The 14987-nt window shown below is 40.2% G+C and overlaps 1 protein-coding gene across 4 annotated transcripts in view; it reads right to left on the reverse strand.

The window, feature by feature from the left end:
• Positions 1–14987, reverse strand: part of Lama2 (laminin subunit alpha 2) — a 621901-nt gene that overhangs the window by 152656 nt on the left and 454258 nt on the right. For all 4 annotated transcript variants that reach the window (XM_085842707.1, XM_085842706.1, XM_085842705.1 and 1 more), the window contains one exon: positions 1734–1876. In XM_085842707.1, coding sequence (XP_085698833.1) covers positions 1734–1876 — 143 coding nt within the window. The remainder of the gene's footprint in view (positions 1–1733; positions 1877–14987) is intronic.

A 14987-nucleotide genomic window follows, 5' to 3' on the forward strand; every position in this document is an offset into this window, starting at 1 on the left:
CAGCCAGTGAATGAAGTAACAATGATTCCCCTTTCCTCACCAGCACTTCCCACTTCTCATCCTATTAAAACTGCCTCTGTCATTTGTCCTAGCAAACCTGTGCGCTCACTAGGTTTTCCTTTATATATATATATATATATATATATATATATATATATATATATCAAAATTTTAGAAGGTACACGGTAACCATGTATTTTTGTTAATGGCTTAATTATTATTCAACTATTTTTATTTTATTTTTTATTTGTTTAGTTCTTTTCTTTTTTTTCTTTTTCCCTATTTTTCTCCTCTTCCTCCTCCTCCTTCTCCTCTCTCTCTATTTCTCTCTCTCCTTCCCCCTCCTCTCTTGTTTTTTCTTTTTAGACAGGGACTCTCTGTGTGGCCTTGACAATCATGGAACTTGTTCTGTGAACCAGGCTGACCTTGAACTCAGAGATTTGCCTGACACTGCCTCCCAAATACTGGGACTAAAGGTGTACACCAAAATTCATCCACTCCACCCCAAGCTGTTTAACAATTTTTTTGTTGTTGTTTGTTTGTGTTTTTTTGTTTTTGTTTTTGTTTTTTGTTGTTGTTGTTGTTGTTGTTGTTGTTGTTGTTGTTTTTTTTGGTTTTTCAAGACAGGGTTTCTCTGTGTAGCCCTGGCTGTCCTGGAACTCACTCTGTAGACCAGGCTGGCCTCGAACTCAGAAATCCGCCTGCCTCTGCCTCCCAAGTGCTGGGATTAAAGGCGTGCGCCACCAACGCCCGGCTTGTTTGTTTTTTTAGAACAGCAAAGAATCCATGTAAGCTTCCTGAATGTATGGGAAAATCCGACCATCTAAGACTTGCATGGGGAACTGATTGGGAGGTATGACCCTGTGGGTATCCTATGCCTTCTTAAGTACTTGAAAACTGGCTGAAAACATCTGAGTAACAACTTCTTAGCCCATGTAAACCATGCTAATTTCTAAATGTTACTCAGTAGCCTTTTATAGATTGAAAGCTTTAGGATAATTTAGAATGCCTTGAATTGGTACCTTCAGAATGACTTTCAAAGTTGTACAACATTTTAACTAGTTTTTTTTTTTTTCAGGAATATTGAAGACTAGTAAGAGCTTTCCTGAACCCCAAGGTATGGAACTAGGAGATAGGTGCCAGCCCTTAATTTTAGGACCTGCCTTTGCATGGGTCAAAGGTCAATTGGAGTGCATAAGTCATGTATGCTTGTCATTTCATGACCCCTTGAAAGGGACTCTTCAGTACCACTGCAGAAATGTGGAACTGAGTAACCTCCCTGCCACCTGCAGAGGTAAGAAGCAGTAGGGATGTAGTCAATAGCATAATCTCCTTGCTAGAAGCAATTTACTTTCAGCCAAATTCATATTAATTTAGATTAATGCTTTTAATTGGAATTTTATTTGCTTTGCAGACTCTTGTAAGGATTAATTTGTTTTGACTTTATGGAGCTCTAAGTATAAGGGGTACATACCTGATTTTATGTTTGCACATATTTAAGTCACATAATAAAACTGATTAATGCCAAATGGAGGGGGATAGAACAGTATTGACTTCAATGGCACTTTGCGTAGTACAGTTCTCCGGTTTGAAACACCAGTTTAGTTATTACTTTCCTGCATTTGCTTTTCTGGTTTGGGGAAGTAAAGGAAACATGGACTAGTAATGGCAGTTCATTTGGGCTGCCTCGTTCATCTCAGCCCCTGCCTGCTGCTGGTAGTGCTTGCACCTACCTTGAGTTCCTGAGTTGTATTTTCAAGACCATACAGAATTTTATATGGAGCAGGCAGTGGGCCCGTGAGGTTGATGTTCAAGGTCATCTGCTCTAGACGAGCCAGGTCACCAAGAAGAAGTCCTGTACACTCGTCTCCACAAACTGTGAAAGGGGAAGAACAAAGAAAATTTGCTCATGCTGAACACTCCAGCCAGATGTTCAAAGATTCCAGCTATATAACAATTTATGGTCTGAGCATAATTCTATGAATGATGATGAGATGCAGCATCTCAGATAATTAATGTTATCACACTGTCCACAGCTGAAGAAGAATGTAACAACAAAGGAGTAAGTTATATCTGTTTCCTAGAACCTAAAAGACAGAGGGACCAAAGAAGAGCAAATGGAGTTTGTATAGGGGAGGGGGAAGCATATTGCAGAACCAGTAAAGGAAAGAAAAGACACAGAAAGTAAATCTATGAGAACATTGCATTGGAATGTTCTATGTACCCAAATATGCCATGCACTGCATGGCATCTGTAGCAATTTATCCTGCAAAGGCTTCATGTACTATGAAAAACAGGTATGTAAGTACTATCTAGATATACAATAAAAAGATTTTGCATGTGTTTGAATGTGGGTGAATGTATATACAGGTACAGGTGCACATGTGGGTATTCTGTGTGCTTGTGGAGGACAGAGGTCAATGTTAGGTACTCTCACTGGTCTAGGGTTTATGATTTGGGCTAGGATCAATGGTCAGCAAACGTTAGAGATGCTCATTTATCTACCTCCCCAAAGATGGGATTACAGGAGCATGCAGTCACACCCAACTTTTTACAAGGATGCTAGGAACATGAACTTAGGCCCTTCTGTTTATATGGAAAACACTTTCCTAACTGAGACCTCTCCTCATCCTCTGACAGAATTTTTAAATCCAAAAGAAAGAACCTTTTTGTGACTACTTTTTTCCCCCTTGTTTTGATGTTTAGCATTTTGGACAGCATCTCCTCCTTCCCTAAGCATTTTCTCTCTGTCAATGAGCTGCAGTTCCAGGAATCTCTGCCCAAATGATTAACTTTATCCAGTCTTGCAAACAAGCAGCTTCCAAAGGTAGAGCAAGGTCTAATGTTTACATAATTGACTTTGCTAGTATCATTCATATTATCTTTAATGATCAGAAAGAGAAACTATTTGAACTTCACAGAGGTGGAGAGGGTGGTGGTAGAGTTGGCAAATAAAAAAATAAATAAATAAATAAATAAAAAAGAAATGGATTTTAGTTAGCAGTGAATGTGCTATGCAGTTGAGGATGACCTTAAAATTCTGATCTGGATTCTACCTTCTGAGTATTGAAATTACAGGCATGAGCTGCTATGCCTTGTTTATATAGTACAGGAACCCAGGGTTCTGTGAGTGCTATGCAAATACTCTGGCCACTAAGCTACATCTCTATCCCCAAACTTTTCACTGTTAAGTTTGACATGGCAGAGTAAGGCATGTATCTTTACACCAAGAAGCCATAATCATGCTGTATACATTAATCTACATATACAGATACAAACTCTGTCTTCCAGTCTGTTGATGGATCAAAACCACATCCATGTTAGAAGAGAGAAAATATATATGTAACATAGCAAACACTGAGTTCTGGAGCAGGATTGGTTCGTGCCCCAGACTGGCAAGAATTCAATTAGTTCTCTAAACAGCACTCCCCTGAGCACTTAATGGAGGGGAAACCATTAAGAGACGCTTGTAAACAAAGGGAAAGAAGTGCAGAGAGGGATTTTTTTTTTTTTTGATAGGACAAGCAGTTAATGGTAAGCTGCCATATCCCTTCACAGGGATCTAACAGTCCCAGCACGGCTTTTAATAAATCAGCTCCTGCGGGTGGCCAGTACGAGTGTAGCTTGTCATCTGAGTTACTCTGCAAATTCCTGACATTTTACAAGTGAGTGAACAAGTCTCAGGAGGCAGGGGCAGAAGTCTAGAGCTAGAACCATGCTTCTTACTGTCCCTGCTAGAAGGAAAGAGAAGTTTTGCATCAGAGAAACAAAGTAAAAGGAAGAAAGAGCAGTGACTTCTACACATCCTTGGGCAGTGTGAGCTTTAGGAGACCAAATGTCAGCATTTGGCTATTGTAGAAAACATATCTCAAGGTATGATGAAATGCTGGCCAGTATAAAGATGTAAAGATTCCCAGTGTGGTTCTCAGACTTCATGTGGCGTCTGAACCACTGGAAGGGCTTTTAGAACTTCAGGGACATGGCAACATTTTGGGTTTCTGATTCTGGAGGTGATAGGATGCCATGCTCTCTGATACTTATGTTGAGAATGTACTTGCTTGACATGCTCAAAAGAGACATTTATACTGCTGGTTTGGGAGCAGCACTGAGGTAACAGGTAGACCAGGAGTCTTGGCATCACCTGGGAGCTTAATAGACAAGCAGAGCCTTGATCTATGCCAGATCCTACAAGTCACAGGCTGCATTTGAGGAAGAAAAATTCCATGTAACCCACATAGGAAAGACTGGACAGTCTGCTGGAGACCAGTGGTTCTCAACTTGGGATGCACAGCAGAATAGCAGGGATTCACAGTGTGCTCTGACCTGGGCCTTCCCCTTTCCATTTCCTAAGATTTGGGTTTAATATTTCAGCCATCAGTATTCCTAAAAGATTTCCAGTTGATTCTGGAAGCCATCAGTATTCCTAAAAGATTTCCAGTTGATTCTGGAAGCAAGGGTTTTTGAAAGAGTGTGCCATAGGAAATGAGGGGATGCACAATTCCCAAGGGAGGACATTATTTTGCTGGCTGTCTCCTCTGTCTGGGAATTTCATCTTCAACGACCTAGTTCATAAGCCTTCAGATCAAATGTGTAATTTTCTGAGAAAGGAGACCTGACTAGTAAAGTTATTGTTAAGTGAACTAAGTCATAACTCACTTTTGTATTCTTCTCTTTTAACAATTTAACCCTTGTGCGTGTACTAGCTATTGTATTTTATTGTTTACATATTTATAACTTGTTTCTCCTTGACTTCAGAACAGACTTTAAGCATCTTTTGCTGAGGTTTGGTCTTTTGCTTGTATTGTAATGCTAAATACTGGCAACCCAAGGCCCGGATGCCCCCAGGAATGAGAGTTTGTGTGTACCCAAATGACTCTCTATAACCTTGTTCCCCCAAGTTATCCCTGATTGGTAAATAAAGATGTCTACAGCCAATAACAGGGCAGAAGAGAGTTAGGCAGGGTTTTTGGATTTCTTGGGGTCTGAGGAGACCACAAGGGAGAATAAAGATGGAGAGAAGAAAGACACCATGGGTTATAGGAGCATGTCTGTGAGGGTTGGCCAACTGGAGTAAAGTGTGGTCCAGATAAAACCTAGTAAGCAATAATTTAGGATTATTGATAGGAAAATATATTGGTTGTATATATGTGAGTACACTGTCACTGTCTTCAGGCACACCAGAAGAAGGCTTTGGATCCTATTACAGATGGTTATGAGTCACCATGTGGTTTCTGGGAATTGAACTCAATTCCTCTGGAAGAGTAGTCAGTGCTCTTAACTGCTGAGACATTTCTCCCATACAGAAAAATAAATTCTAGTAGCTTAGAAGGTAGATATCTGCCTAGCTCTAGTGCTAATTAAGACTTATTATAATAATAAAAGTTTTGTGTCTTTTGTCCGGAAACTGAATGATTAGAGGCAAGATAGATAAAGCAGATATGAAATTAAACATTTACCTTAACAATCTTTGCCACAGTGTCTTGGACATTGTACACAGTAAAAATTCAATGAATGTTTGCACATTATTATCTTTGTTAAAGAAAAATAAGAAAACATTTTAGACAACAGTAACAGGTGTCTATATAGCATAATTATGCACATTCATGAAAAGGAATGAAAAACAGAGAGGTGGGAGTTTGGGATCAGAGGGGGAAAGGTGTTGGTTACATAGGAAATGTTTGAATGTGAGAATGATATGTTTGATGGCAAAGAGCAACATAGACGTATAACGAATACAAATAAGATAAGAACAACAGTTGGAGGAAAATATGGTAGCCTGGTGACTACAGAGGCTATGTAAAATCAAGATGGATGGTTGTTATTATTATATATACTCCTGGCAACATACCTAGAGACTTATACCCCACCACTGAAAGATTTGCTTATCTGTGTTTATTGCTTCTCCACTCAGAATAGCTAAGAGATGGAATCAGCTTAGCTGTCAATCAATTGGTGAGTGAATAATGAAAATGTGCAAAACCACACAACAGAATTGCATTCAGGTACACATTAAAATGACATTATGGAATTTGAAGGTAAGTGGGTGGAAGTAGAAAAACATTATAATAAATGAGGTGGCGTACACAAGGAAAAACAAACACCTTGTTTCACTGTCATCTGTGGATCCCAGCTGCAAATCTCTAATTTCTACTTCCTGTATAGACCATAAATCTTGAGGGAGGGGAGATAATATAGTATAGGTAACATGAAGTAGTGAAGGGAATTCTGGGAATAGAAAGGTTAAACAGGGATGGCGTGAGAGAATATGACAAGGGGGTAAAGGGAGGGTTAACCAAAAAGAAATATAAAAAAGTTGATGAAAGTCTTCTATCCTGTAATCAAACTAAACCAACACAGCTCATTTTAAAACTGTTAGAAAGGAGATTCCTTCACACTGGGAAAGTAGAAGCTATGGGTTGTTACACAAAATCGCAATGCCAGATGTGGGATATTTCCTTATGAGTATTTGGTTAAGGAGACTTTAGATTCTAGAGAACTTCAAAGAATAGAGTTCTCGAGTTAGGGAAGCAGAAAACCCGGCCTGAGTAGGGGCACAAGCCCCATCCGGTATGACCAGCACCGGAGTAAATAGGGCGCAGAGTCGGCTGACACCTGCCAGCTACTCACAACACCAGCCACAGGATTTTAAGACTTCAGGTGATCTGGCCACCCTTCCGGCCAGAGGACAGGTCTCCGCCTGGCCAGGGAGCCCTTTGCCTCAGGATCAGCGGGAGTCATCTTGGTTCTGGGACTCCGCTGAACCTAGTCTGCACAGGTGAGAGTGTGCACCACAGAAGCTGACAGCTTCTGAGACAGGCGGGAGCCACAGAGCCTCTGAGGCAGCACCTGTTTTGGGCCCCAGACATCCGGCCACCCTCCAGGCTAGAGGACAGGTGTCCACCCGGCCTGGGAGCCCTTTGCCTCAGGATCTGTGGGAGCCATCTTGGTTCCGGGACTCCACCAAACTTAGGAACTTAGTCTGCACAGGTGAGAGTGTACACCACAGAAGCTGACAGCTTGTGGGACAGGCAGGAGCCACAGAGCCTTTGAGGCAGTGCCCTTTTTGGGCCCTAGACATTCGGCCACCCTCCAGGCCAGAGGACAGGTGTCCAGCCGGCCCAGGAGGCTTTGCCTCTAGATTGGTGGTAGCCATCTTGGTTCCGGGACTCCACCGAACATAGTCTGCACAGGTGAGAGTGTGTACCACACAAGCTGACAGCTTCGGTGACCTGCCAAAGCAACACAGCTTCTGGGAAAGGTCCTGTTTTGGGCCTTCATCTTCGGCCAGGAGGAGGTCCAAACACCAGATATCTGTGCACCTTCCCTGTAAGAGGAGAGCTTGCCTGCAGAGAGTGCTCTGACCACTGAAACTCAGAGGAGAGAGCCTGTCTCCCAGGTCTGCTGATAGAGGCTAACAGAATCACCAGAAGAACAATCTCTAAACAGAGACAACTATAACAACTAACTCCAGAGATTACCAGATGGCGAAAGATAAACGTAATAATCTTACTAACAGAAACCAAGACCACTCACCATCATCAGAACCCAGCACTCCCAATTCGCCCACTCCAGGGCACCCAAACACACCGGAAAAGCTAGACCCAGATCTAAAAGCATATCTCATGATGATGGTAGAGGACATCAAGAAGGACTTTAATAACACACTTACGGAAATACAGGAGAACACTGCTAAACAGGTATAAGACATTAAAGTGGAAGCACAAAAATCCCTTAAAGAATTGCAGGAAAACTAGACCAAACAGGTGATGGAATTGAATAAAACCATCCAAGATCTAAAAAGGGAAGTAGACACAATAAAGAAAACCCAAATTGAGGCAACACTGGAGATAGAAACCCTAGGAAAGAAATCTGGAACCATAGATGCGAGCATCAGCAACAGAATACAAGAGATGGAAGAGAGAATCTCAGGGCCCTCCAGAAGTGCAGAAGACTCCATAGAGAACATCGGCACAACAATCAAAGAAAATACAAAATGCAAAAAGATCCTAACTCAAAACATCCAGGAAATCCAGGACACAATGAAAAGACCAAACCTACAGATAATAGGAGTAGATGAGAATGAAGATTTTCAACTCAAAGGACCGGAAAATATCTTCAACAAAATTATAGAAGAAAACTTCCCAAACCTAAAGAAAGAGATGCCCATGAACATACAAGAAGCCTACAGAACTCCAAATAGACTGGACGAGAAAAGAAATTCCTCCCGACACATAATAATTAGAACAACAAATGCACTAAATAAAGATAGAATACTAAAAGCAGTAAGGGAAAAAGGTCAAGTAACATATAAAGGCAAGCCTATCAGAATTACACCAGATTTTTCACCAGAGACTATGAAAGCCAGAAGTGCCTGGACAGATGTTATACAGAAACTAAGAGAACACAAATTCCAGCCCAGGCTACTATACCCGGCCAAACTCTCAATTACCATAGATGGAGAAACCAAATTATTCCATGACAAAACCAAATTCACACATTATCTTTCCATGATTCCAGCCCTTCAAAGGATAATAACAGAAAAAAACCAATACAAGGACGGAAACCACGTCATAGAAAAAGCAAGAAAGTAATCCCTCAACAAACCTAAAAGAAGACAGCCACAAGAACAGAATGCCACCTCTAACAACAAAAATAAAAGGAAGCAACAATTACTTTTCCTTAATATCTCTTAATATCAATGGACTCAACTCCCCAATAAAAAGACATAGACTAACAGACTGGCTACACAAACAGGACCCAACATTTTGCTGCTTACAGGAAACTCATATCAGAGAAAAAGATAGACACTACCTCAGAATGAAAGGCTGGAAAACAATTTTCCAACAAATGGCAGGAAGAAACAAGCTGGAGTAGCCATCCTAATATCTAATAAAATCGACTTCCAACCCAAAGTCATCAAAAAAGGCAAGGAAGAGCACTTTATACTCATCAAAGGTAAAATCCTCTAAGAGGAACTATCAATTCTGAATATCTATGCTCCAAATACAAGGGCAGCCACATTCATTAAAGATACTTTAGTAAAGTACAAAGTACACATTGCACCTCACACAATAATAGTAGGAGAATTCAACACACCACTATTATCAATGGACAGATCGTGGAAACAGAAACTAAACAGGGACACAGTGAAACTAACAGAGGTTATGAAACAAATGGATCTGACAGATATCTACAGAACATTTTATCCTAAAACAAAAGGATATACCTTCTTCTCAGCACCTCACGGTACCTTCTCCAAAATTGACCACATAATTGGTCACAAAACAAGCCTCAACATATACAAAAATATTGAAATTGTCCCATGAATCCTATCAGATCACCATGGACTAAGGCTGATCTTCAATAACAAATAAATAATAGAAAGCCAACACACACATGGAAACTAAACAACACTCTTCTCAATGATACTTTGGTCAAGGAAGGAATAAAGAAAGAAATTAAGGACTTTTTGGAGTTTAATGAAAATGAAGCCACAACACACCCAAACTTATGGGACACAATGAAAGCATTTCTAAGAGAAAAACTCATAGCTCTGAGTGCCTCCAAAAAGAAACTAGAGAGAGCACACATTAGCAACTTGACAACACACCTAAAAGCTCTAGAATGAAAGGAAGCAAATTCACCCAAGAGGAGTAGACTGCAGGAAATAATCAAACTCAGGGGTGAAATCAACCAAGTGGAAACAAGAAGAACTATTCAAAGAATCAACCAATCGAGGAGGTGGTTCTTTGAGAAAAATCAACAGGATAGATAAACCCTTAGCCAGACTCATTAGAGGGCACAGGGAAAGTATTCTAATTAGCAAAATCAGAAATGAAAAGGGAGACATAACAACAGATCCTGAAGAAATCCAAAACACCATCAGATCCTTCTACAAAAGGCTATACTCAACAAAACTGGAGAACCTGGGGGCTGGTGAGATGGCTCAGTGGGTAAGAGTACCCGACTGCTCTTCCGAAGGTCCAGAGTTCAAATCCCAGCAACCACATGGTAGCTCACAACCACCTGAAATGAGGTCTGACACTCTCTTCTGGTGTGTCTGAAGACAGCTACAGTGTACTTACATATAATAAATAAATAAATCTTTAAAAGAAAAAAGGCAGATGTTGAGAAGTTTATAAAAAACAAACAAACTGGAGAACCTGGATGAAATGGACAAATTTCTAGACAGATACCAGGTACCTAAGTTAAATCAAGATCAGGTTAATGATCTAAACAGTCCCATATCCCCTAAAGAAATAGAAGCAGTCATTAATAGTCTCCCAACCAAAAAAACCCAGGACCAGATGGGTTTAGTGCAGAGTTCTATCAGAACTTCACAGAAGATCTAATCCCAGTTCTTCACAAACTATTCCACAAAATAGAAACAGAAGGTACTCTACCCAACTCATTCTATGAAGCCACAATTACTCTGATACCTAAACCACAAAAAGACCCAACAAAGATAGAGAACTTCAGACCAATTTCCCTTATGAATATAGATGCAAAAATCCTCAATAAAGTTCTCTCTACCTGAATCCAAGAACACATCAAAACAATCATCCATCCTGACCAAGTAGGTTTCATCCCAGGGATGCATGGATGGTTCAATATATGGAAATCTCTTAATGTAATCCAGTATATAAACAAACTCAAAAACAAAAACCACATGATCATCTCGTTAGATGCTGAGAAAGCCTTTGACAAAAATCCAACACCCATTCATGATAAAAGTCTTGGAAAGATCAGGAAGTCAAGGCCCATACGTAACCATGATAAAAGCAATCTACAGCAATCAAGTAGCCAACATCAAAGTAAATGGTGAGAAGCTGGAAGAAATACCACTAAAATCAGGGACTAGACAAGGCTGTCCACTCTCTCCCTACCTATTCAACATTGTACTTGAAGTCCTAGCCAGAGCAATTAGACAACAAAAGGAGATCAAGGGGATACAAATTGGAAAAGAAGTCAAAATATCACTCTTTGCAGATGATATGATAGCATATATAAGTGACCCTAAAAATTCCACCAGGGAACTCCTAAGCCTGATTAACAGCTTCAATGAAGTAGCTGGATATAAAATTAACTCAAGCAAGTCAATGGCCTTTCTGTACACAAAGGATAAACAACAGGCTGAGAAAGAAATTAGGGAAACAACACCCTTCTCAATAGTCACAAACAATATAAAAATACCTTGGTGTGACTCTAACTAAGGAAGTGAAAGATCTGTATGATAAGAACTTCAAGTTTCTGAAGAAAGAAATTAAAGAAGATCTCAGAAGATGGAAATATCTCCCATGCTCATGGATTGGCAGGATCAACATTATAAAAATGGCTATCTTGCCAAAAGCAATCTACAGATTCAATGCAATCCCCATCAAAATTCCAACTCAATTCTTCAACGAATTAGAAAGGGCAATCTGCAAATTCATCTGGAACAACAAAAAACCTAGGATAGCAAAAACCCTTCTCAAGGATAAAAGAACCTCTGGTGGTATCACCATGCCTGAACTAAAGCTTTACTACAGAGCAATTGTGATAAAAACTGCATGGTACTGGTATAACGACAGACAAGTAGACCAATGTAACAGAATTGAAGACCCTGAGATGAACCCACACACCTATGGTTACTTGATATTTGACAAAGGAGCAAAAACCATCCAGTGGAAAAAAGACAGCATTTTCAACAAATGGTGCTGGCACAACTGGTGGTTATCATGTAGAAGAATGCGAATTGATCCATTCCTATCTCCTTGTACTAAGGTCAAATCTAAGTGGATTAAGGAACTCCACATAAAATCAGAGACACTGAAACTTATAGAGGAGAAAGTAGGGAAAAGCCTCGAAGATATGGGTACAGGGGAAAAATTCCTGAATAGAACAGCAATGGCTTGTGCTGTAAGATCCAGAATCGATAAATGGCACCTCATAAAGTTGCAAAGCTTCTGCAAGGCAAAAGACACCGTCAATAAGGCAAAAAGACCACCAACAGATTGGGAAAGGATCTTTATTTAGGATACCCAAGATATAAGATACAATTTGTTAAATGCATGAAACTCAAGACGAATGAAGACTAAAGTGTGGACACTGTGCCCCTTCTTAGAATTGGGAACCAAACACCCATGGAAAGAGTTACAGAGATAAAGTTTGGAGCTGTGATGAAAGGATGGACCATCTAAAGACTGCCATATCCAGGGATTCATCCCATAATCAGCTTCCAAACACTGACACCATTGCATACACTAGCAAGATTTTGCTGAAAGGACCCACATATAGCTGTCTCTTGTGAGACAATGCAGGGGCCTAGCAAACACAGAAGTGGATGCTCATAGTCAGCTATTAGATGGATCACAGGTCCCCCAATGGAGGAGCTAGAGAAAGTACCCAAGGAGCTAAAGGGATCTGCAACCCTATAGGTGGAACAACATTATGAACTAACCAGTACCCCAGAGCTCTTGACTCTAGCTGCATATGTATCAGTTAGTTGGCCATCACTGGAAAGAGAGGCCCAGTGGACTTGCAAACTTTATATGCCCCAGTACAGCGGAACACCAGGGCCAAAAAGTGGGAGTGGGTGGGTAGGGGAGTGGGGGGGGGGAGTGTATTGGGACTTTTTGGATAGCATTGGAAATGTAATTAAGGAAAATACCTAATTAAAAAAAAGGAAAAAACAAGTTACAGCAAAATTAAAAAAAAAAAAGTATATTGTTAAAAACAAAGTATATGGTAGAGGAAACCTGTTCCCCTGTGGTAACCAAGAATAAAGAAAGAAGACCTGACATTCTTCAGTCATATTCTACTGCCTCCCAGAAATGATATAAACCCGGCTTAAGCACATTGACTTTGGGGAGGTTTGTGTTTTTGTGAAGATCCAAACCATGATAACATTGTAGACTCTTATATCAGTTCTTTCTTTATCTTGAATACTGTTTGTAGCTAACTACCCATAAAGTTACTCATAAATTACTCATTCACTCACTTCCATGTCAGTTTGTAATAAATTGTTGTCATAACTTTGTGAAATAAAGGCCCTGTCCTACAAAAAAAAAAAAAAAAAAAAAAGAAGAAGAAGAAGAATAGAGTTCTCTAAAGTAACGTAGACTCTGGTCATTCTTCTCGGTCACACTCCAGAACTAGATGATAATAGTCTAGTCCTAGAGACATGGCTATGTACTCTCTCCTGGCTGGAGTAGCATCCACTGTGCTGGAAGGTACAAGGCAGGCAGTGGGGAAAAGAAGGCATTGGCAGTGTTATGCCATTTTGAAGGTCCAATCCACAGGAGAGAATCCATATCTGTTGTTAAAACCTACTCAAAAGCCCAGGGTGGGAGAGGTCATAGCCCCTAAGGGGGGAACAAAAACATGTTGTTTAACTAAACTGACATAGCATTGAACTAGCTTCAAAATGTATTTGTTCATACCCATAGACACCATTCTTAACCATAGTTAGAGAAGCCTCTGATTCCAGAGAACTATGGTTATAAGAGTCTTGGCTGTAAAAGATGCTGAGAAGAAATGCATGTTCAGATCTAAATAAGACAACATATGGCCTCCTCTCCACTGGTTAGAGAACACGGGGAAGAGGAGCTTAGGGAATGCAAGAGCCAGGAGACAAGAAGGGCTACACATGGCCATTCAACCACTGTAAACACAGACTCTCAAAACATGTGGCTGTCTGTACTGGATCAACAGCAACTACTCCACAACAGCCAGGCATGATGAAGGAGGGACTCAAAGGGCCCTGCCCTACATTGCTGAATTATTTCCTACCGATACATTCAGAAAAGGGGGAATGATTACTTTCAGGCGTATATCCACTGGTGATCCGACCAGGCCCCAAAGGACAGTCCCAACTCAATGGTCACATAGGCATTCCTGGTTTGCTTAAATGGCTTAAAAACAAAACAAAGCTAAAAGTCTAAAATCCACAAAGGGACACTGAGGAAGGAGGAAGCGTAAAAAATAAAATGAACTCTTAACGGTAGCTGTCCCAGTGAGTATATGGATGTATTGTTATTTACTGGTGACCCAGAAAAAGATTCTGTCATGGAGACAGGTCTGTGGAAAGCAGCAGGGAAGGCTGACTAGGAAGGAACACAGGTGGTGGACCAAGATGTGTGCTTCTCAGTGGATTGAACTGAGCAACAATTTCATTGCTTTTACTACCATTGAGAGGCAAGTCTATCTTTCAATTTTGGACTGGCTTTGCAATATATTCTAATCCACCGAATGTGACAATCGACTGTATTTTAGGTCTAGGTCTCAAGGATTCAAACACTTTATTTTCGAATTCTTAGAACTCATAGTAATTTGACTTTTTTTTTTTTTTTTGTACCAGAAGGTATTTAGCACAGGGTCTCACTATGCTTTTTAGGGTTGTTTATTCATCAGGGATCTTTTGATTGTCCTTTCTATAACTTATTTTATTTGGTATACTTTATTTATTTCCAAGAGTGAATTGGACTAGATTGTTTCTTATAATATTGCCAAAGGATCCTTACTGGGGTGTTCCTGAAATTTTCCAGAAAAGGATCCACAGTTTTTCCTTCCCCCACTTATTTCATACAAGAACAACCTGAGGATTAGAATATAGAAATTGGTCTGATGTTCTGGGACATACCACAGACACATTGCTGAGCCAAGAAGCACAATGAAGACTGGGCTTCCACTGTTTATTCTATACCCATCTCCCAGTCAGTTTTGGTTCCTCTCCAGTTATTGGAAGGAAACTCACTCAATTGCTTTTCCAAGAGCTCTTCGATGTCATTTTATGTCTCTGGATCCGAGGGTCTACTATTCGTTCCTATGTTATGGTCACTGTATCTGCTTTTTAAGGAACAAAGTAAAGCAAATTTCCATAAGTGAAAGGTAAGTTTTATAGTAAATGCAAGGTATTATACTCACATCTGTCTGGATGGTTCAAAAAGACTTATGAATGGAACAGCCAGAATGGGACTTTTCAAAGCTTCTACCCAACTCAATCATGG

The sequence above is a fragment of the Mus caroli genome, unplaced genomic scaffold (genome assembly GCF_978045245.1).
Source record: "Mus caroli unplaced genomic scaffold, Mus_caroli_1 scaffold_9, whole genome shotgun sequence".
Taxonomy (NCBI): Eukaryota; Metazoa; Chordata; class Mammalia; order Rodentia; family Muridae; genus Mus; species Mus caroli.